General features: G+C 36.7%; 4 protein-coding genes across 4 annotated transcripts; all 4 read left to right on the top strand.

Annotated features, from left to right (window-relative positions):
• Nucleotides 1-107: 107 nt before the first annotated feature.
• LOC106172479 (folate receptor alpha-like) lies at nucleotides 108-3903 on the top strand. The gene is made up of 4 exons (XM_087018385.1): nucleotides 108-321; nucleotides 2483-2683; nucleotides 3163-3298; nucleotides 3603-3903. Exons 1-4 carry the CDS (start codon nucleotides 157-159, stop codon nucleotides 3809-3811), a joined length of 711 nt encoding a protein of 236 aa, XP_086874511.1. The 5' UTR covers nucleotides 108-156; the 3' UTR covers nucleotides 3812-3903.
• A 2369-nt stretch (nucleotides 3904-6272) lies between these two features.
• LOC147760605 (folate receptor gamma-like) lies at nucleotides 6273-9556 on the top strand. The gene is made up of 4 exons (XM_087017063.1): nucleotides 6273-6431; nucleotides 8237-8437; nucleotides 8804-8933; nucleotides 9220-9556. Exons 1-4 carry the CDS (start codon nucleotides 6273-6275, stop codon nucleotides 9426-9428), a joined length of 699 nt encoding a protein of 232 aa, XP_086873189.1. The 3' UTR covers nucleotides 9429-9556.
• Nucleotides 9557-11168: 1612 nt separating this feature from the next.
• On the top strand, nucleotides 11169-14663 carry LOC147760604 (folate receptor beta-like). The gene is made up of 5 exons (XM_087017062.1): nucleotides 11169-11329; nucleotides 12942-13002; nucleotides 13422-13502; nucleotides 14028-14157; nucleotides 14455-14663. The coding sequence occupies exons 1-5, from the start codon at nucleotides 11169-11171 to the stop codon at nucleotides 14661-14663; spliced, it is 642 nt and encodes a 213-aa protein (XP_086873188.1).
• Nucleotides 14664-16597: 1934 nt separating this feature from the next.
• Nucleotides 16598-19879, top strand: LOC147760603 (folate receptor alpha-like). The gene is made up of 4 exons (XM_087016487.1): nucleotides 16598-16875; nucleotides 18411-18611; nucleotides 19162-19291; nucleotides 19602-19879. Exons 1-4 carry the CDS (start codon nucleotides 16669-16671, stop codon nucleotides 19808-19810), a joined length of 747 nt encoding a protein of 248 aa, XP_086872613.1. The 5' UTR covers nucleotides 16598-16668; the 3' UTR covers nucleotides 19811-19879.
• The last annotated feature ends 5177 nt before the right edge of the window (nucleotides 19880-25056 follow it).

The following is a 25056-nucleotide window of genomic DNA, read 5'->3' as shown; positions in this document are numbered from 1 at the left end:
TTTGATAAGGACCAATTATATTGCTTGAAATCGTCACACATAGTTCAATGCGTTGAATAACACCGACAACAATGAACGCTATGCTACGTCAGAAAAGTTACCGTTAATATAGCAAAGAGAAGAGGCTCTAGTCTCAGTCTGTTAAACTCTACACGTATGATAATGAAGACAATTCTGATCTTCAGTCTCGTGTTATTTAGCACACAAGTCTTAGTTCAGGCTGGTGAACCGATGACCGCAGATGACTATATGAGCATGTGCATTACCTTGCCAATAGAAGGGGCCAGTAAGACAGTTGCATCACCCGAGCCAGATTTGGAGGTGAGAGCTTGTTTATGTATGTATGTATATTTATGCGTGCATGTGTCTGTGTGTGTGAGAGAGAGAGGGTGAGAAAAAAGTCAAACGTATATGTATTTGTTGACTAAAAAAGGGGAGAGGGAGGTTCGCTGACATTTGTTTCGTTGAATACATTATGTGCATGGTGTATAATAGTGACAATATGTATATCTTTTAATATAAGATGGTCAATTATTAATAACAAAACCACAAGAGATTGAGAAACGTAGAAAAATATGTTTTAAGGACGCCGTACCTGTTGGTACAATGTATAAGGTGAACTTTGGTAAATTCCTAAAATAGCTTTCAACTCGTTTACTATTTATCTTCGATTCTCTAGAGATCATTGAATTTGTTTTATTTTTAATCATAATTAACATTTCTTTGCCTGATGTTGGTCTCCTTCAGACTGCCGTAATCGACTAGTTAAATTTCATAGAGGTACAGTATGTGAGTTGTAAGCAGTCAATGGATAATATTTACCCATAATGACAAGACGTTAGTCACCACTTAAGCAGTGAACTAGATAAACTCCTCCGAAGCACTGTCAATGTAACGCAGCTGTCATTAAATGCAGCAGTATTTTAAGTCATTCCCACATGCCCCATTAGCACAGGAAAGATCTCTGATTCCATTTATGTAAGATTCACTATAAAGTACTACAAAGTTAAGCAATTTACGTATTCAAATGTAGAAAAACCAGATATTGGGGATGTTTATGCCCTCCACAAGGGCGGAACCAGGATCATTTGAATGGGGGTCCGCGGATGCAAAGCCGACCCCCCCCCCCCCCCCCCCCCCCCACACACACACACACACACACACTTGACGTGGGGTTAGGGCCCCAATGAAGTGCCCCGAAAATGTTTGGTATTTTAGAAGACGGACGGTGCCATTTGATACGGTTTAGAAATATTATTCAGCTAGTCTAATTCTAGTCTAATTTTAATTTCAAGAGGGGACCAGAAATCGAAGAGGGGTTCAGGACCCCATGACCCCTTCTCTAAATTCGCGACTGCGCCGTACATACGAGGTGACGGGGCCAAATAATGCCACAAATGTCGTTGGGGAAACTGTAGCGAAATATTTGTGGGGTTGCGGGAAATAAATAGTAAAACGAAAGCATACAATAAACACGAGCATCATTTTAGGCCAACCTTTAATCTGTGGTATAAATATTGCAGACATTTAACTTATGAAATACAGTGAATATGAAAGACCTGTAAACCTATGAAAAATAAATACGCTGGATGACTTTAAATCTTGCCAATTTTAATGAAAAGACTAACAGGTAAAAAAGCCCTGTCAGTATAATAATGATCAAAAACTAAAGCAGCAATGCTGGTACGGTGAATTGTTTTATAACACCAGCTCCAGACATTTATAATCATCCTTTGTTCAAACACCATAGATATAAATGTTATGTGAATGTAACATAAATGAAAATGAACGAGCCACTATATATGTGTTGAAGCAATTTGTGTTTAATGATGGAGTTGCATTATCACACTATAATATTAATAAAATGGATGAAATGTTTTGAACTTTACACTCTTTTCTTTATATGTGTAAATAAACATATATTCCTTGTTTGGATTGTCCTGGGGGTTGCCCGGGGGATATTGTCTGAGGAAAATTGTCATGATGCCATAAATGTCAGACATGTTTTCTTTGAAGGACAATTTAAACTGTGATGCCAAACGTCCAAGTTTTCACACAAGATCTTCCAAACAGACACAAAGCAAAAAATGTAAAAAAAAGAGTGAAGAAAATTTAACTTACAGTTATAATAAGCCAATAAGAAAATATCCAAATTATTAAGGATTTTTTAAAATACATTTGAGGGACAACATGTGCAATATAAAAGACACATAAAAATCACGAACAATTTTATGTTAAGCAATAATGTTGCAAATGTTTTGATTTTTCAATGAAAAATTAATAATTGATCTTAAACTATATGCAAAATCTCTGAAACATCTAATAACATACGAAGCTGCTATTACAGTATCTGCTAATTAGGAATCAATTAGCGTTACATCTTTATGACAAGCTATGCTTTTAGTTAACAGTGTAACAGATCTTGCCAAGTCGCAGTGAATACATGAAGTTCATTTCAACGTCTGTGTTTTTTTTTCTACAGTGTCCAAGTTTCCGAGAGAAGTCTTGCTGCAACACGAACGCAACTGCAGACTTCCTGGAGAACCATGTGTGGGAGTTAATGGTAAATTTTGTCCACTGTCCAGAGAAACCGCGTCTTTCCCCAGAGTGCGAGAGACTAACTCACCAAGAAATATGTTTCTATGCCTGTTCACCAAACCTTGGCCCGTGGATTGTAAAAGCAGTACGTACATCTAATGCTGTCTGTGTTTCCCTGCTCTATCTCTCTCTCTCTTTCTGGAATGCGTTTCTCCAAATAAAAATAATTCGCGTCATTTTGTATACAGTTGCTAAGGTAAATATTGCGTATATAAAGGATGGGGAATCATGGTAGAAGTAATGAAGAGAAGAGACCCCATGAGTAAGACCCCATTCCCATAGATTTTAGATCGATCTATCCCTGTGGGGAGTCTCACTAGATTACTGTCAGCTTAGCCGGCTTAAGCGTCTGTCCCGCCTACTAAAAGCTGTAAAGGGGTAATTAACTATGGTGCTCGCTCGGCTGACTGCAATTTAGCGTGAACCCCCAGGGAGTTAGGTCGATCTAAATCTAAATCTCTGGATCGATCTAAATCTCTGGGAACGCGCCCTAAGAAACCTGAAAAGCAACCTCTCTCTGTCTATCACTCGTGTTTTTTATCTGTCACGCTGATATCATTTCAGTATGAACATCCGGATTTCGATCACCTTGATCAGGCGCCAATTTGTGCCAGCCAATGTGAAGAATGGTGGGATGCCTGCAAAGAAGAATACACTTGCCATAGGAACTGGATCACTGACATGGACTGGGGCGGTGAGGGTGAGTGACTTTATCAGATTATAGGGACAGGGATTGGTGAATATGTCAATACTTTTGGTTGATTTAAACAAGTGTGACATTCAGACGACCTTATCCCCTATAGATGCAGATGCAGTCTTTGTAAATTATGTATATTTCATCCAAACGGATAATCTACTACATTTTAATAAAATAATAAAGTGAAATTTACTTCAAAAACAACTAGCACAACAATAATTTAAAGTGAGTCACTGTCCTTCAGGTAGCCACATGCACCAGAAACATAATCATGCTAAATAGTATTGAATTGTGTGACTTTTTCTAGAAATTAACAGCTGCAAGGAGGGCTCGGTGTGTAAAAAGTACAAGGAGTTTTACAGCTCCGCTGCCGACTTTTGCAACACCATATGGCACAATGCCTACAAGGTGGTCCCAGACTCCGAACCCTGCATGGTGTTCACCTTCGACACCTCGAAACCAAACCCAAATACAGCCGTGGCTCAAGCTGCTGCCGAGGAAAAGGCGACCAAATAAAATAGCGCTTTGACTTAAATTTGATTTGAGTCTAACTGTGCGCTTGTAAAATCTCCCTGCATAATAATAATAATAAAACGCAGTATGCAGAATGGCTTGTTTTAATCTTCCTTACCATGCTTTTTACATGATAAACATGATAATAATATCCCGAGTAAAACCAAGTTCTCTTAACGTTTGAGCGCTGGCGGTGCCCATGATTTTAGTCCCGACCCGTTTTGTCCACCGGCTACGCCGTATCCGCCGCCATTTCACCGTTACCGCTTCACCACCTAGACTGCAAGGGCCTGTATACCTATCTCTTGGCCAGTCTAGTTGTGGCGCTCATTGCAATGCTCCCATGTCCAAAATTTGCAAATTTAAATGCTGAATATCTCCCAAACAAAAGGAGTTATGGGAAATTTTTCTACAGCTGGCTGACCAAAATGTCACATGTGGAAATTTCAAATATGCCCCTAGATTTGAGCTTTGACCTTTATTTCAAGGGCAAACAGGCCACAATGGGAATTTTGTTAAAAAAAAAATACACACACACACACACACACACACACACATATGTATATATATATATGTGCCGATTTTCACAAACTACACAGATCTTACTTATAACATAATGGACAGTGAGTCATCTTTCTTCTTCATGAATTTGGGGTCAATCGATGCGTTTCCACGGGAAAAGCAACCATTAGATGCCGAAACTAAAAACTCTCTCTAATTCTGAAACCGTAAATGCTAAGGACCTCTCGTTTCTTGTATTTTGAAGAGCTTGTCAAGTGCAACACTTGAAGTGGTATCCGTATTTTTTTGTTGTTTTCCATATGGTTTACGAGTTGCACTATATCAAAGGGTATAACATTGCAATATTCAGTGGTGAAAATAAAATGTAAAATAACTCCAAAAATGGCAGAGATACGCCCATAGTTACTATTGAACATGAATAGGAAGTCATATAATGGCAATCTAATTGTGACCTTGCAATTACCTTTCACCTACTTTTCAAAATACACTAAACTTTGCAAATTTTCTGACGCTTAAGCATCCAAAACCGGCAGAGACACGCCCGTAGTTACTATTGAACTTGAACAGTGAGTCATATACTGGCAATCTAACTGTGACCTTGAATTTGACCTTTGACCTTTCACCATGAACTGAACTTTGCAAGTTTTCTGTCCCATATATTTTCAAAATAGGCACAGATATATCCTTAGAAACTACTGAACTTGAATAGGAACTCCTATATTGAAGTCTTCCTGTGACCTTGAAATTGACATTTGTGCGCCTGAAGTGATCTTAATGTGCAATTTAAGACCGGAACTGGATGACGTGGTCTTAAGGATTACGTAAGCATTCTTAATGTGATCTTTCTCAATTAGCACTTACATGACGAGGGGCCACGCTCTGCTACTCACACAATGGTCCCCTAGTGCTACTTTTCGTCATGAACCGCACTTTACAAATTTGGACTAAACCTTTTACTTCCCCCATGATTCAGTTATTGATTGTTATTTTCAACAAAAAAACTGTTTACTGCATTTTGTAGAGTTTTGTTTTCTATACGAATATGCTTACTCCAGCTGGTGGTACTATATCCTGAAGAGGTATATATTGCCTATCTGATCTCCTAGTTATGTTTGATTTTTATGAGCTCCAAATACACCTTTATAAGGGTGGTAACTGCAATAATTTTTAAGAGTTAACATACAGTATTCACTGTATAAAAACAATTTTAGTCGTTAGAAAGAGTAACCATCAATTATATGTGTATATATCCCATTGCGTCCTAGAATTCGGCTCAATTTGAAAAAGTTGAGGAACTATAGCAGAGATCAACAGGTAATTAGTCAGCAAAAGATACTGTACATGCATACAAATCCAGAGTTACAATAATCTGATATAAGGCTAATGCCTACTTAAGGTTGAACTTTGTGATGGTGATTCCATATATTAAGTCCAAAAATCGTTGCACAATAATAGATAAATCGTAGCACAATTATGTTTAAAGAGAAAAAACTAATGTTTATTATGAAAGTTCAATAAACAGTATTATCGTTTCTTTAATCATTAATATAATAGGACAGTTTAAATATGTACATTGCAATTTACTTCATAGTTCCTTCTATCTTGTGATGGTATGTCCTTCCATACATACTATTACCAGATGTGACAGTGGTAATTTATGGTGGATAATACACCTTTGAAATATGACAAGTCGTTCTCTTTATTAGGTCTCTCGTCTCACGTATTGAATATGTTTGTAAAAAAGTCTTCTCTCGGCACACTCCTGACGGCGTATTATTACGTATAGTGCACCTTTGATTTGTTAGCTATGTTGTCACCGGCATACCTACAATTTGATTGGCCCAGCCAGCAATGATGTAAATGGTACGTCAGACAAGTTACCGTCAATATAGCAAAGAAAAAAGGGTTCCACGTCAGTTTGTTCAACTCCACACGTATGATAATGAAGAAAATTCTGATTTTCAGCCTTGTATTACTGAACGTACAAGTCTTAGTTCAGGCTGGTGAACCGAAGACTGCAGATGACTATATGAACATGTGCATTACCTTGCCAATAGAAGGGGCCAGCAAGACAGTTGCATCACCCGAGCCAGATTTGGAGGTGAGAGTTGGTTTATGTATGTATGTATAGTATGCATGTTTATGTATGTTTCTGTGCGCATGTGTGTGCGTGTGTGTGTTTCTGTGTGTGTGTGTGTGTGTGTGTGTGTGAGAGAGAGAAAGAGAGAGAATGAAAAAAATGGTCAAAAAGGGTACATGTGTTTGTGTGACTAAAAGAGAGGAAGAGAGAGAGAGAGGTTTTGCTGACATTCGTTTCGTTGAATACATCGTGTGTATGGTGTGTAATAGTGACAATAATGGAACATGTAGATCTATAAATAGAAGATGGTCAAGTATTGGTAAGAAACCACAAGAGACTGAGGATAGAAGCATGTCATACTTGTTGCTAGGGTGAACATTGAAAAATTCTTAGAATATCTTTTAACTTGTTTGTTATTTGTCTTCGATTTTCTGGAGAACATTAAATTTCTTAGCCTTATGACGGTCTCCTTCAGACAGGCTTAACTGTTAGAAGACCATCTAGAACTGAATTGTTTTGTGAGATTTAATTTCATAGAGGTACAGCATGTGAGCTGTTAGCAGTCAATGGATAATATTTACCCATAACGACAGGACCTTAGTCACCACTTTAGCAGTAAACTAAACAAACTCCTCCAAAGCACTGTCAATGTAATGCTGCTGTCATTAAATGCAGCAATATTTTATGTCATTCCCACGTTTCGTTATCACAGGACAGATCTGTGATGACATTTATTTAAATTTCACTTCAAAGTACCATAAAGTTAAACATTTTACGTATTTTAATGTACGTGTAATGAATCAAATAACGAGGTGGCCGGGCCAAATTATGTTACCCATTGTGATTGATTGTTGTTAAGGTGAATGAGTCAATTAATAATTTTGTTGCAAAATCTCACAGAAGTTTTCATTGGATGCTTATAACCTCCTACAATGTCACTATTCCAGAAACATGGTTAATATGTAAATGGTATGCACAATCCGTACACCCCTTCTCAGAATTATAACTGATACGCGTACCTTGAAGTTTGTGACACACATAACTGGTAGAGTTCTCCGAAAAAAATCATTTTAAAAACGACAAGTATATGATTAGAACGAGCAACATATTTAGTCCAAACTGTTGTACAATAACTTCAGAATTCTTATGTATGATATGCATTTGAAAGTCTGTAACCGAAAAGTGAAAAAAAATACATACATTACAGGACTCATTTAAATGAACAGCCAAATTTAATAAATAAACATTGCATTTGAAAAGCTGATGGCCTAAAAGTAAAAAACATACATTAGAGGACTGATGAAAATGAACAGTTACGTTTGTCAATTTCAATGAAAAGATTTACAGTTATAAAAAAACGTCATATTTGATTCTTTTTAAAATAATTTATCAGAGACTAAAGCAGCTATGCTGGTACAGTGAAGTGTTTTATAACATCAGTTCCAGGCATTGGTAATCTTCCTTTGTTGAAATGTTGACAAAAACAGTATGATTTAAAGCACCTGTAAAACACTCATTAATGTTGAACAATAATGTCACAAAACAATACATCTGATTATTCTTCTCCTTTTTGATATCTCAATAACATTTAATAATTTACCTGAATTTATATGTACAATTGTTCAATCCTCTCATAACATTTGAAGCTCAAAAGGAATCAAGTGGCGTTTACTTCTTTATGGCAAGCAAGATGATGGACTTACACGTATTACTTGAACATAAAGTGTAAATGATCTTGTCAAGTCGCGGTGAATACAAGTTTATTTCATATAAGTTAGAAGTTATATATATAAGTTTATTTCAACATAAGTGTTGTTTTTTTTTAGTGTCCAAGTTTCCGAGAGAGGTCCTGCTGCAACACGAACACAACTGCAGATTTTCTGGAGAACCATGTGTGGCAATCAATAATAGATTACGTCCACTGTCCAGAGAAACCGCGTCTGTCACCGGAATGTGCGAGACTAATGCACCTAGAATTATGCTTCTATTCCTGTTCACCAAACCTTGGCCCATGGATTCTCCAGTCAGTACGTATATGTCATGATTTCTGTTGGATCGTCTATGTTTCAGTCCTCTGTTGCTCTCTCTCTCTCTCTCTCTGTATGTGTGTGTTGGGGGGATGCAAAGAATATGTATGTTGCCTTTAGCCGTGTTGATAAACACCCTTTTTTAAATGAAAATACTGTGGAGCTAACATCCATTTTTCCGAATAAAAAGAAATTCCGTCATTTTGTATGCAGTTGCAAAGGTGAATGTTGTGCATACAGTTGGAAGGATTGGGAAACATACATCATGTATGAAGTGAAAATTGAGAAGAGAAGTCATGAGCAAGGTACCTGAAACCATCTCTCTATGTCACCCTTTGTCTCTCAAACTTAACCATTCCCTTACAGTATGGGAATCCGGATTTCGAGATCCTTGATCAGGTACCACTTTGTGCCAGCCAGTGTGAAGAATGGTGGAATGCCTGCAAAGAGGAATACACTTGTCATAGGAACTGGGTCACTGATATGGACTGGAACGGTGAGTGCCGCCTTCTGATTATAGTGATTGGTGAAAATGTCGACAACTTGATGAAAATTTTGGTTGATTTAAATTGATGTGATTTTTAATCAACCTAGGCCCCTATAGATGCAGATGACACCTTTAAAAATTGTTTATTTTATTCAATCGTAAATTCTGCTACATTTTAATGAAAAAAAAACATCAGCACATCAATTATCTTAAGTGAGTCATTGACCATCAAGTAACCACATGCGCCAGAAATATAATCAAGGTAAATAATATTGAATTGTGTGACTTTTTCTAGAAATCAACAGCTGCAAGGAGGGCTCGGTGTGTAAAAAGTACAAAGAGTTTTACAGCTCTGCGGCCGACTTTTGCAGCACCATATGGCACGATGCCTACAAGGTAGTCCCAGACTCAGAACCCTGCATGGTGTTCACATTCGATACCTCGAAACCCAACCCAAATACAGCCGTGGCTCAAGCTGCTGCCGAGGAAAAGGCGACTGCATAAAATCACTTTGTGGCTTAAGTTTGAATTTAGTCGAATTGTGCACTTGTTGATTCTCCCTGCATATTCAGATAAAAAATCTGCAAAACAGGGCGTTTTTACTTCGTTACCATGCTTTTTACATGATATATAACATAATATACCGAGCAAATCCAAGTTCTCTAACTTTTGAGTTCAGTTAATCTTGCTAACTATAAGGCTTTTTTATCCGCTACAACAATAATTTTTTTTTTTGGACAATGAGGACCCTACTGAAAACTCAACATACAATATTGGAAGCAGATGCTAGGGTGCAATCGTCTGGTATTTGGCAATATCCGCCGTCAAAAATATGCACCGAAAAATAATATTTGAACAGTCTGGATATTATGAAATTTGTTTTACAAACAAATGTGTATTTTATTTTTTGATATAAGAGGCAGACAGCATTAAGAGCTGTCCAGACCCAGTTCAGAACCAGAGCCCAGACCAGAACCCGTACCCAGTTCAGAACTAGAGCTGAGACCAGAATCCGTACCCAGTTCAGAACCAGAACCCAGACCAGAAACCCTACTCAGTTCAGAACCAGAGCCCAGACCAGAAACCCTACCCAGTTCAGAACCAGAGCCCAGACTAGAAACCCTACCCAGTTCAGAACCAGAGCCCAGACCAGAGCCCAGGCCAGAACCTGCGCTAAGCTAAAAGTCAAAACAAATCACTACATTCTACTTTACAGCGCCCACTCCACTGCTTGCCAAAAATACCCAGCCTTCTAACAAACCCCAAAAGACTTTTCCGCTCGACTGTTAGCATGGTTCCTCTCCCTGTTGAGATGATGGGATTGAGATAATGGCGTTTTACTTACATTTTGGGGTATGGTCTAGTTAAAAGTCCATACAAAATAAACTAAAGCAAGCTACACTTGTGCCTGTTACACGAACCAGGAGATAGCATAATTAATAATTTGCTTAATTTTTTATGAAACCTCAATAAAGCTATATTCGGTTCCTATACATATATATACAAAAGCAATGTCAGCCGGAAAAAAATTAAAGAAACACTTATATGTAATTATTTCAAACCATCGCGGCTAAGGATTTGGCGCAAAATTTGAAAAGACGATGATTTTTAGCAAATACTGACAGGTATTAGTCTGCAAAAGATGGGGCACAATAATCTGAATAGGTCGGTACCTTGTAAAGCTTTGACTTTTGATAGTAAATTCGCGTATAATGTTAAGTTCAAATCGTAGCACAGTGATGTATAAATCGTAACACGATAGCGTATAAACAGAAATATGAAAACAATTGTTTGTTATTCAAGTTCAATAAACATAATTATCGTTTATCAAACATTAATTTTATGTGAAAGTATTAATATATACATTGTTATTCAGTTCTTATTGCCTTCTGTGTTGTGATGATATATCCTTCCATACATAATACGTGACAGTGGTAATTCACCTTTATGGTGACTAATACACCTTTGAAATATGACATGTCAATAATTCTCAGTATTGAGCCTCTCGTCTCACGTATTGAATTGTATTGAAAATATATATTTGTAAACGTCTTCTCTCAGCATAAGTCTGACCGTCTACTATTACCTATTGTGCACCGTTGTTTTGATGGTAATACTGTCACCGGTACAACTTCAATTTGATTGGCCCTGGCAGCAATGATCCAAATGCTACGTCAGACAAGTTACCATCAATATAGCAATGGAAAGAGGACTCTGCATTTGTTCAACTGCACACGTATGATAATGAAGTCAATTCTGGTCTCCAGTCTCGTATTATTGAACATACAAGTCTTAGTCCAGGCTGGTGAACCGAAGACTGCAGATGACTACATGAACATGTGTGTTACCTTGCCAGTAGAAGGGGCCAGCAAGACAGTTCCATCACCCGAGCCAGATTTGGAGGTGTGAGTTTGTTGTATGCATCTGTATGTAGTAAGTTTATGTGCGCGCGCGCGCGTGTGTGTGTGTGTGTGTGTGTCTGTGTGTGTGTGTGTGTGAGAGAGAGAGAGAGAGAGAGAGATAGAGAGGGTAAAATAAATAGTCAATTCGCGTACATGTGTTTGTGTGACAAAAAGTGAGGGAGAGGGAGGTTTTGCTGACATTCGTTTTAGATCTATAAATATAAGATTGTCAAGTATAAGAAAGAAAACCACAAGAGACTGAGAATAGTAGAAAAGTATTTCTTGTAGGCATGCCATACCTGATGTTAAGGTGAACACTGATAAATTCCTAGAATAGCTTTTAACTTGTATGTTGTGTATTCGATTCTCTGGGGAACATTAAATTTTATTTAATTTAATTTCTTAGCCTTATGTCGGTCTCTTTCAGACTGTCTTAACTGTTAGAAGACCATCTAGAATTGAATGGTTATTTGTATGTGAGATTAAATTTCATAGAGGTACAGCATGTGAGCTGTAAGCAGTCAATGGATAATATTTACCCAGAACAACAGGACAATAGTCATCACCTTAAGATAGATAAACTCCCCCAAAGCACTGTCAATATAACGCTGCTGTCATTAAATGCAGCAGTATTTTATATCATCCCCACATGTTTCGTTATTACAGGAGAGATCTGGGATATTTATTAAAATTCACTATAAAGTACCATAAAGTTAAGCATTTTACCTATTTTTATGTAGGTGATCCAAATTACGAGGTGGCCGGGCAAAATTATGTTTCCCATTCTGATTGATTGTACACAATGAATGAATGATTCAATAATTTTTCTGCAAAAATCATAGAACAATGACATTTTTCTATTGGATAGAAAATAACCTCCTACAATGTCACTATTCCAAAAACACGATTAATTAATAAATGATATGTACAATCCGTACACCCCTTCTCTAAATTATAAATTAATACGTGTACTTTGAAGGTTGTGAAAACAAGTGTACACGTACTTAGTGGAATTCTCAGAATACCCTGACGAATGTTTGCTTGCACAGCTTCTATTGCTTATTGATTGTGGTTGCAGATTTTTTTCAGAAATCCAAAATTAAGTATGTGGGGAAATCAGGGGAGTGTGCTGTACAAGAATTGGGATTTTGATGACAGATAAACCCATGTCCATGCAGGGGATTTTTTTTCTATTGAGGGAAAATATCCCTATTTTGAGTGTTTGCAGAAAAAATACTTAAACGACAGTAAATGATTAGCAACATTTTTGGCCAACCTGTTATATATTGTACAATCATTTCAGAACTGTCATGTACGAAATACACTGCATTTGAAAGGCTGGTAGCCTAAAAATGAAAAACACATACCTTCGTGGACTGATAAAAATGAACAGCCACGTTTGCTAATTTTAAAGAAAAGACTGACAGGTCAAAAAAGCATATGTTGTGCTTTGTAAAATAATTGTTCAACGACTAAAGCAGCTATGCTGGTGCAGTGATCTCTTTTATAACATCATTTCCAGGAAATGGTAATCATCCTTTGTTCAAACGTAGACATAAACGTAACTTGAATATGAGGTAAACCTCTATGAATATCTAATATGTTTTCATTCAAGTACGAATGAAGCTGTGACGCCAGACGCCCCTGTTTTCACAGATCTACCAAACAGACACAATGTAAAATGTAAAAAGAGGAAGGAATTTTTTTTTCGATAAGCTGATGAGATAGTATTCGAATCATAAAGGGTTATTTTTATTTTATCTAAGTTAAGAGGTGTAAGATTTTGAACGTCTGTAAAGCACTCCTTAATGTTAAACAATGATGTTGCAAAATAATAAATCCAACGTTTCTCTTGTTTTTGATATCTCAGTGAAATTTAACAATGTACCTTAACTTATGTGTACAATCGTTCAATACTCTCATAACATAAGATTAAGAAGCCACAGCTTCTGCTCAAAAGGACTCAAATGGCTTCTTTATGACACGCAAGATGTTGGGCATATCCGTATTACTTAAACATAAAGTGCAAATGATATTTTCAAATTGCGTCGAATGCATCACGTTTATTTCAACCTAAATGTTTTTATTTTTCTAGTGTCCAAGTTTCCGAGAAAAGTCTTGCTGCAACGTAAACGCAACTGCAGATTTCCTGGAGACCCATGTGTGGGATTCAATGGTAGATTACATCCATTGTCCAGATAAACCGCGTCTTTCCCCAGAGTGTGAGAGACTAACGCACCAAGAAATGTGCTTTTATGCCTGTTCCCCAAATCTCGGCCCGTGGATTGTCAAGGCAGTACGTACATTAAATGTTGTCTGTTGGGTCGGCTGTGTTTCCCTGTTCTCTCTCTCTCTCTCTCTCTCTCTCTCTCTCTCTCTCTCTCTCTGTGTGTGTGTGTGTGCGTGTGCGTGTGTGGATGCGTGGGGATGCAAAGAATATGTATGTTGCCTTTATTCGTGTTAATAAACCCCCTTTTTAAAATGAAAATACTGTGGAGGTAACCTTCGTTTTTCCGAATAAAAAGAAATTCCGTCATTTTGTATGCATTTGCATAGGTGAATGTTGTGCATACAGTTGAAAGGATTGGGAAACATACATCACGTATGAAGTGAAAATTAAGAAGAGAAGTCATGAGCAAGATACCTGAAACCATCTCTCTATGTCATTCTTTGTCTCTCAAACTTAACCATTCCTTTACAGTATGGAAATCCGGATTTTGAGCTCCTCGATCAGGCACCAATTTGTGCCAGCCAGTGTGAAGAATGGTGGGATGCCTGCAAAGAGGAATACACTTGTCACAGGAACTGGGTCACTGATATGGACTGGAACGGTGAGTGTCGCCATCTGATTATAGTGATTGGTGAAAATATCGACAACTTGATGAAAATTTTGGTTGATATAAATTGATGTGATTTTTTAAACAACCTAGGCCCCTACACTAGATGCAGATGAATAAAAATTGAATAAAAATTGTTTATTTTATTCAAATTTAAATTCTACTACATTTTAATGAAATGAAGTCATCAGCACATCAATTATCTAAAGTGAGTCATTGACCATCAAGTAACCACATGCACCAGAAATATAATCATGCTAAATGATATTGAATTGTGTCGTTTTTTTCTAGAAATTAACAGCTGCAAGGAGGGCTCGGTGTGTAAAAAATACAAAGAGTTTTACAGCTCCGCCGCCGACTTTTGCAACACCATATGGCACGATGCCTACAAGGTGGTCCCAGACTCGGAACCCTGCTTGGTATTCACCTTCGACACCTCGAAACCAAATCCAAATACAGCCGTGGCTCAAGCTGCTGCCGAGGAAAAGGCGACTGCATAAAATCGCTTTGTTGCTAAACTTTGAATTTAGTCGAATTTTGCGCTTGTAGATTCTCCTTGCATAATCAGATAAAAGTCTGCAAAATAGGATGTTTTTACTTTGTTACCGTGCTTTTTACATGATAACAGAATATAACATAATATACCGAGCAAAACCAAGTTCTCTAACTTTTGAGTTCAGTTAATCTTGCTAACTATAAAGCTATTTTTATCCACTAGAACAAGATTTTTTTGGCCAATGAGGACCCTACTGAAAACGAAACATGCAATATCTGGAAGCAAATTCTAAGGTGCAATCGCCTGGTAATTTGCAATACCTGCCGTCTAAAATATGAAAACGAAAAATAAAATTTGAACAGTCTGTACATTATGAAATATTTTAATCCCATTTTATTGACTATGCATCCCAAAATAACAAATGTCTTTGTAAGGCTTCAATTATCATTCATTTGGCAGCCTACCATTCAATAATTTTGTACCGTTGTTTACGTTTTTGTTGCAATACCTGCATCATAACGCTGACAGCACGTGACAATAAATGCTGCGCCAGTTCTAGATGTAAATCAATTTTACTCTATGAAGTGTGAATAAAAGCAGGTCATTACATAAACGTTGCCACTGAGGCAGACCTACTTTGGCGTAGATATGTATCTGTCTAATTTGAGTGACTAGACGGTCCAATAACATGCAAATGTCGTTAACTGGTCTTCATTCCACAAGTAATTTGAGGTCTTGAACTGATTTTATTCCTTTGCAATGGTGTTATCTTTTCAACTTCGTTTTTCTGCTTGTTTGAGGCCAGCCTAATGTTATTTAAATTAGAAAAGTAAAGTAATTTAAAGATATATCAAATTTACCTTACATGAAATGTTCTTGCGATTTTCCGATTGGTTTTACAAACAAATGTATATAAGAGGCAGACAGCATGGCTATGATTTCGAACAAAAAATTGGTTTTTATCGTCGTGCCTGTAAACCATCATGCAGATATTGAGGCGCTGATACAAACTAGTGAGTCTCTCCAACCTTCTCTACCCTCTGTACCTAGCTCAGAAACAGAGCCGGACCCAATGCCGTGCCCAGTTCAGAGCCAGAACCCAGAACTGAACCCGTATCGACTTCAGAACCGGCAACGGGACCAGAACCCGTACCCATTTCAGAACCAGAGTCCGGACCAGAACCCGTACCCAATTCAGAACCAGAGCCCAGACCAGAACCCCTACGCAATTCAGAACCAGAGCCCAGATCCGAACCCGTACCCAATTCAGAACCAGTGGTGGTTCCTGTAATACGAGGTAGCACATAGTATATACAAAAGCAAAGTCAGCCGGAAAAAAGCTTAAAGAATACACTTATATGTTTTTATTCCATACCATTGCGTCTAGGATTTGGCGCAAAATGTGAAAAGACTGTGATTTTTAGCAAATACCGACAGGAATTAGTCTGCAAAAGATGGGGCACAATAATCTGAATAGGTCGGTACCCTGTTAAGCTTGAACATTGTGAAAGTAAATTCACATATAATGTTAAGTTCAAATCGTAGCACAATAATGTATAAATCGTAACACGATGCTGTTTAAACAGAAATATTAAAACAATTCTTTGTTATTCAAGTTCAACAAAAAGAATTGTTGTTTCTGTAATCTTTAATTTTGTGTGAAAGTATTAATATATACATTGCTATTCAATTCCTAATGCCTTCTGTCTTGTGATGATGTATCCTTCCATAAAAAATACGTGACAGTGGTAATTCTCCTTTATGGTGACTTATACACCTTTGAAATATGACATGTCAATAATTCTCAGTATTAGGCATCTCGTCTCTCGTATTAAATTGTTTCGAAAATATATTTGTAAACGTCCTGTCTCAGCATACGTCTGACCGTCTACTATGACGTATTGTGCACCATTTTGTTGGTAATACTGTCACCGGCACAACTACAGTTTGATTGGCCCTGGCAGCAATGATCCAAATGCTACGTCAGACAAGTTACCATCAATATAGCAATGAAAATAGGACTCCGCATCATTTTGTTCAACTCCACACGTATGATAATGAAAACAATTCTGATCTTCAGTCTCGTTTTACTGAACATACAAGTCTTAGTTCAGGCTGGTGAACCGAAGACTGCAGATGACTATATGAACATGTGTATTACCTTGCCAATAGAAGGAGCCAGCAAGACAACTGCATCACCCGAGCCAGATTTGGAGGTACGAGATTGCATGTATGTATGTATGTATGTATGTATGTATGTATGTATGTATGTATATTTATGTATGTTTTTGTGCGCGTGTGTGTATGTGTGTGTGTGTGTGAGAGAGAGAGAGAGAGAGAGAGAGAGAGAGAGAGAATTAAAAAAGTCAAAATGCGTACATGTGTTTGTGTGACTAAAAGAGAGGAAGAGAGAGAAAGGTTTTGCTGACATTTGTTTCGTTGAATGCATCTTGTGACGGTGTGTTATAGTGACAATTATGGCACATGTAGATCTATAAATATAAGATGGTCAAGTATCGTTAAAAAAACCACAAGCTTGAAAATAGTACAAAAGTATTTCTTGTAGGCATGCCGTACCTGTTGCTAATGTGAACGTTGATAATTTCCTATAGTAGCTTTTAACTTGTTTGTGTCTTCGATTCTCTGGAGAACATAAAAATTGTTTAATTAAATTTCTTAGCCTTATATCGGTCTACTTCAGACTGGCTTAACTGTTAGAAGACCATCTAAAATTGAATCGTTATTTGTATGTGAGATTTAATTTCATAGAGATACATGTATGTGAGTTGTAAGCAGTCAATAGACAATATTTGCCCATAACGGCAGGCCCTTGGTCACCACTTTAGCAGTGAACTAGATAAACTCCTTCTATGCACTGTCAATGTAAAGCTGCTGTCATTAAATGCAGCAATATTTTATGTCATTCCACCAAAAAATATTTAAACTGCAATATATATGATTAGAACGAGCAACATTTTGGCCCACCTGTTATCTGTTGTGCATTGAAAGTCGGGTACCTTAAAGTGAAAAAATACATTACAGGACTGATTAAAATGAACAGCCAAGTTTACCCATTTAAATGAAAAGACTGACAGTTGAAAAAAGCACGTCATATTTTATGCTTTTTTAAATAATTGTTCAGAGACTAAAGCAGCTATGCTGGTACAGTGAACTGTTTTATAACATCAGTTCCAGACATTGGTAATTATCCTTTGTTCAGACGTAGACAAAAATGGTACAGGAATATGAGAGAAACCTCTATAAATATCTTACATGTTGTTATTCAAGGGTGATTAAAACAGTGACGCCAGACACCCCTGTTTTCACACAAGATCAGCAAAATAGAGAGCGAAAAATGTTTAAAAAAAGGAATGAACTTTGTGCTTACAGTTTCCAAAAAACTGATTAGATAGTATTCAATTTATTGAGGGTTATTTTAATCACATTCTATGTTACAAAGTGTATGATTTAAAGCACCTGTTAAGCTCTCCTTAAGTCGCAAGTTTCTCCTGTTTTTGATATCTCTATAGAATTTAACAACGTGCCTTATCTTAAATGTACAATTGTTCAAACCTATCATAACATAAGAAGCCACAGTTTCTGCTCAAAAGGAATAAGGTGGCGTATACTTCGATATGACAAGCAATATGTTGGACTTACTCGTATTACTGAAATGTAAAGTGTAAATGACCTTGCCAAACTGCGTCGAATGCATGGCGTTTATTTCAACCTAAGTGTTGTTTTTTTCTAGTGTCCAAGTTTCCGAGAAAGGTCCTGTTGCAACACGAACGCAACTGCAGATTTTCTGGAGAACCATGTGTGGAATTCAATGTTTAATTACGTCCACTGTCCAGAGAAACCGCGTCTGTCACCGGAATGTGCGAGACTAATGCACCAAGATATATGCTTCTATGCCTGTTCTCCCAACCTTGGTCCTTGGATTGTCAAGGCAGTATGTACAATTACTGATGTCTGTTGGATCGTCTGTGTGTCCCTGCTCTCTCTCTCTTTCTGTTTGTATGCGTCGGGATGTAAAGAAGAGATAAGTTGCATTTAGGCGCGTTGCTAAATATACTTTTTTGAAATAAAAATACTGTGTATCTGACATGCGCTCCGAACAAAAAAATCGTGTATTTATGTTTGCAGTTGCAAAGGGGAATATTGTGTTTGTATTTTAAGGATGGGTAAACATCATGTATAAAGTGAAAATTAAGTGGAAAAGTCATGAGCAAGATCCCTGAAGGCATCTCTCTCTCTCTCTCTCTCTCTCTCTCTCTCTCTCTACAGTCATATATAAAAGTGGAGCCAAGAAATCTTTCAGCCTTATTTAGAGTGAAACCATGATTTTCCTTGAGTTTATATATATATATATATATATATATATATATATATATATATATATATATATATATATATATATATATATATATATCAAGAGAAGTTATGAGCAAGCTACCTGAAATACATATTTCTGTCTCCCAAATTTAACCATTCCATTACAGTATGAACAACCGGATTTCGAGCTCCTTGATCAGGTACCACTTTGTGCCAGCCTGTGTGAAGAATGGTGGAATGCCTGCAAAGAGGAATACACTTGTCATAGGGACTGGATCACTGACATGGACTGGGGTGGTGAGTGATGCCATCTGATTCATGCTGATCTCCTAAAATAAGTCAATAGGAAAAATGTCGAATTTTGGTTGATTTATACAGATGTGCTTTTTAAACGGCTGGCCTGTATAGATACAGATGGCGCCTTTGTAAATTATGACTTTTTCCTGACATCGTATATTCTACTACATTTTAAAGAAATAATAAAGTGAAGCTTGCAACAAAAAAGCGATGCCAGAAAAATTGTCTTAATGAGTCACTGCCCAGCAGGTAGACACATACACCAGAAATATAACCATGCTTAATAATATTAAATTGTGTTTATCTCTAGAAATTAACAGCTGCAAGGAGGGCTCGGTGTGTAAAAAGTACAAAGAGTTTTACAGCTCCGCCGCCGACTTTTGCACCACCGTATGGCACGATGTCTACAAGGTGGTCCCAGACTCTGAACCCTGCATGGTGTTCACATTCGATCCCTCCAAACCAAACCCAAATACAGCCGTGGCTCAAGCGGCTGCCGAGGAAAAGGCTGCCGCATAAAACCGCTTTGTGGCTAAAATTTGAATTGAATGTAATTGTGCGCTTGTAGAATCTCCTTGCATAATCAGATAAAACCCACTCTGCAAAATGTTTTTTTTACTCCATTACCATGCTTTTTACATGATGAACATAATAACAGAATATGACATAATATCCTAAACAAAACCAAGTTCTCTTACTATTGAGTTCAGTTAATCTTGCTAAATATGAAGCTATTTTTATCCTATACGGCATGAACCCTACCAAAAACTTAACAAGCAATACTGGAAGCAAATGTTGTTATGCAATGGTCTCATTTCTTTGACATTGCCGACACTGACCGTCACCCCGCTTAGATCAAGGTGAGGTTATGTCCTCCATTCTTCATATCATTATATATTGGTCCTATATCTAGGTCATAATGATGTATATGGCTGTATTTATCGCCAGTGAATTAAAAAATATTATTCTTCAAAGCCCGAATCAGAACCCTTACACAGACCAAAGACAGAACCCAGACCCACTTTAGAACCAAAACAACTAAAATCAAATAAAATGTTCGTTAATTCTACCCTCTAAAGTATGTTGACTCTGTGTATATTTTCAGCCATGTCGTTCTCAGGATTAAGCCTCTCGTCTCACGTATTGGATTATTTTGAAAATATGTTTGTAAAAAGTCTTCTCTCGGCATACGTCTAACGGCCTACTATTGCGTATTGTGCACTGTTGTTTTGTTAGTAATGTTGTCACCGGCATGACTTCAATTTGATTGGCCCTGACAGCAATGATCCAAATGCTACGTCAGACAAGGTACTGTCAATATAAAAGATAAGAGGGTTAAGAGGATCACACATCATTTTGTTCAACTCCACACGTATGATAATGAAGACAATTCTGATCTTCAGTCTTGTATTATTAAACATACAAGTCTTAGTTCAGGCTGGTAAACCGAAGACTGCAGATGACTATATGAACATGTGTGTTACCTTGCCAATGGAAGGGGCTAGCAAGACAGCTCCATCACCCGAGCCAGATTTGGAGGTGCGTGCGAGCTTGTGTATGTATGTATGTATGTATGTATAATAATTTTATTTTTTGCACGCATGGGTGTGTGTGTGAGACAGAGAGAAAATAAGAATGAGAAAGTAAGTGAAAATGCGTACACAAATATGATTGTGTGATAACGAGAGAGAGAGGTTTTGCTGACATTCGTTTCGTTGAATACATAATGTGCATGGTGACGTGTAAAATTTAGTGACAATATGGTGCATGTAGATTTAGTAATATAAGATGGTCGAGTACTGGAAATAACACCACGAAATTAAGCATAGGAGAAAGATGACTCTTTAAGACACGCCATACATCTTGCTATCAACTGAACATTGATAAATTCTTAAAATAACTCGATTGTTATGTGCACTTGGTCTTCTAGAGGACATTGGGTTGGTTTTATTGTAATTTCTTTACCTAATGTCGGTTGACATCTCCTTCAGACTGGCTTATCTGTTAGAAGACCTTCATCTTAAACTGACTAGTCATTTGCGAGGTTAAATTTTATAGAGGTACATTATCTGTGCTGTAAACAATCAATGGATATCTTTACCCATAACGACATGACCATAGTTTCGACTTCAGCAGTGAGCTAGACAAACGTACGCCTCCAAATTACGGTGTTTCGTTAACTGCAGCAGTTTATTATGTCATTCTCACATACTTATACTTGAGATCTGTGATGACATTTATTTAAAATTCACTATAAGTGCTCTAAAGAATCCAATGAATTTCCTGACGAATGTTTGCTTTGACAGTCTCTATTCTTTGTTGATTGTGGTTGCAGCTTTTTTTTAAAAGAAATTTGTGTGGAAAAATAGGACAGTATGCTGGTCAAGTACTGCCATTAGTATGAGAAATAAGGCTATTTCCATGCAAGAAAAAGCTCGGGAAACGTTAGCGAAATATTTGACGGGTTGGGGGAAATAAATAGCAAAACGACAGCATAAAAAATAAAACGAGCAACATTTTGGTTCAGCCTGCAATCTATCATACAAATATTCCAGAACTGTAACCTATGAAATACAGGAATAACGCAAAAAAAATAAAAATAAAAAAAATAAAAATAAAAAATAAAAAAACATTAGAGGACTGATAAAAATTAACAGACAGGTTTGCCAATTTTAATGAAAAGACTGACAGTTCAAAATAGGCTTGTCACTTAAATCAAAGATCAAAGACTTAAGCAATGCTGGTACAGTAAACTGTTTTTATGACGCCATTTCCAGACGTTGGTAATCATCCTTTGTTCAAACACCATAGATATAAATGTTACATAAATGTAACATAAATGAAAATGAACTAGTCACCATATATGTCAAATCTGAGTCATTTCGTTTAAAGATGGAGTTGCATTATCAAACTTAAAACTTTAGAAATGTAGGTGAAATGTTTTGAACTTTACACTCTTTACTGTGTGTGTGTGGGGGGGGGGGGGAACTGTTATGATACCATAAATGTCAGACATGTTCTCATTCAAGGACGATTAAAACTGTGACGTCAGACGCCCTTGTTTTCACACAAGATCTGCCAAACGGAAGCAAAAAAGTTTCAAGATTTTTTTTAAGATTTAAAAAAAATTGTGATCGGAGAAACTCATGGTTGGGGTTCACACATGTCTCATGTTTATTTATTTATTTATCTATTTGTAATTGTCTATGAATGATCTGCATAATTGAGTACTCTGTTAACTAAAAACACGCTTAATACATGTATATGTAAGCTAATATGAAAGTATCCAAATTATTAAGGGTTATTTTAAATACATTTAAAGAGACAAAGTGTGCGATTAAAAACACACGTAAAACGCACTAAGCACTTTATGTTAAAGGGATAATAACTCTTCGTATGAAATCTGTATTTCACAATAAAAACATTGTAAATAACTCATAGAAATATAATATATTCTGTTTTACGACGAAAACGGCAGTTATAGCTATTATTATGATATCTGAGCTGGTCTTCAAATCACGTGACCTCCATTGATGGCTATACTCTGTTATAATCTCTTAAGAGATTTTAACAAAAAACCAAATTTTTTAGAAAAAACCAGGGACTAAATTTGAATGTAAAAATGGATTCATTAACCATTGGTAAGTATGGGAAAATTGTTGTTTTCTCCAGGAAAATTCATTTTTTTTGGCCAAAACGAAGAGTTATTATCCCTTTAAGCAATAATGTTGCAAATGTTTTGTTATCTTAATAAAGATTTTATTCTATGTGAACCTACTAGACAGGTACTGTCAATATAAAAGATAAGAGGGTTAAGAGGATCACACATCATTTTGTTCAACTCCACACGTATGATAATGAAGACAATTCTGATCTTCAGTCTTGTATTATTAAACATACAAGTCTTAGTTCAGGCTGGTAAACCGAAGACTGCAGATGACTATATGAACATGTGTGTTACCTTGCCAATGGAAGGGGCTAGCAAGACAGCTCCATCACCCGAGCCAGATTTGGAGGTGCGTGCGAGCTTGTGTATGTATGTATGTATGTATGTATAATAATTTTATTTTTTGCACGCATGGGTGTGTGTGTGAGACAGAGAGAAAATAAGAATGAGAAAGTAAGTGAAAATGCGTACACAAATATGATTGTGTGATAACGAGAGAGAGAGGTTTTGCTGACATTCGTTTCGTTGAATACATAATGTGCATGGTGACGTGTAAAATTTAGTGACAATATGGTGCATGTAGATTTAGAAATATAAGATGGTCGAGTACTGGAAATAACACCACGAAATTAAGCATAGGAGAAAGATGACTCTTTAAGACACGCCATACATCTTGCTATCAACTGAACATTGATAAATTCTTAAAATAACTCGATTGTTATGTGCACTTGGTCTTCTAGAGGACATTGGGTTGGTTTTATTGTAATTGTTTACCTAATGTCGGTTGACATCTCCTTCAGACTGGCTTATCTGTTAGAAGACCTTCATCTTAAACTGACTAGTCATTTGCGAGGTTAAATTTTATAGAGGTACATTATCTGTGCTGTAAACAATCAATGGATATCTTTACCCATAACGACATGACCATAGTTTCGACTTCAGCAGTGAGCTAGACAAACGTACGCCTCCAAATTACGGTGTTTCGTTAACTGCAGCAGTTTATTATGTCATTCTCACATACTTATACTTGAGATCTGTGATGACATTTATTTAAAATTCACTATAAGTGCTCTAAAGAATCCAATGAATTTCCTGACGAATGTTTGCTTTGACAGTCTCTATTCTTTGTTGATTGTGGTTGCAGCTTTTTTTTAAAAGAAATTTGTGTGGAAAAATAGGACAGTATGCTGGTCAAGTACTGCCATTAGTATGAGAAATAAGGCTATTTCCATGCAAGAAAAAGCTCGGGAAACGTTAGCGAAATATTTGACGGGTTGGGGGAAATAAATAGCAAAACGACAGCATAAAAAATAAAACGAGCAACATTTTGGTTCAGCCTGCAATCTATCATACAAATATTCCAGAACTGTAACCTATGAAATACAGGAATAACGCAAAAAAAATAAAAATAAAAAAAATAAAAATAAAAAATAAAAAAACATTAGAGGACTGATAAAAATTAACAGACAGGTTTGCCAATTTTAATGAAAAGACTGACAGTTCAAAATAGGCTTGTCACTTAAATCAAAGATCAAAGACTTAAGCAATGCTGGTACAGTAAACTGTTTTTATGACGCCATTTCCAGACGTTGGTAATCATCCTTTGTTCAAACACCATAGATATAAATGTTACATAAATGTAACATAAATGAAAATGAACTAGTCACCATATATGTCAAATCTGAGTCATTTCGTTTAAAGATGGAGTTGCATTATCAAACTTAAAACTTTAGAAATGTAGGTGAAATGTTTTGAACTTTACACTCTTTACTGTGTGTGTGTGGGGGGGGGGGGGGGGAACTGTTATGATACCATAAATGTCAGACATGTTCTCATTCAAGGACGATTAAAACTGTGACGTCAGACGCCCTTGTTTTCACACAAGATCTGCCAAACGGAAGCAAAAAAGTTTCAAGATTTTTTTTAAGATTTAAAAAAAATTGTGATCGGAGAAACTCATGGTTGGGGTTCACACATGTCTCATGTTTATTTATTTATTTATCTATTTGTAATTGTCTATGAATGCTCTGCATAATTGAGTACTCTGTTAACTAAAAACACGCTTAATACATGTATATGTAAGCTAATATGAAAGTAT

Source organism: Lingula anatina, chromosome 7 (assembly GCF_051362555.1).
Source record: "Lingula anatina isolate TDL-2025a chromosome 7, LinAna3.0, whole genome shotgun sequence".
NCBI classification, from domain to species: Eukaryota; Metazoa; Brachiopoda; class Lingulata; order Lingulida; family Lingulidae; genus Lingula; species Lingula anatina.
Note: the sequence above shows the minus strand (reverse complement) of the source record. Positions and strands in the feature narration are given on the sequence as shown.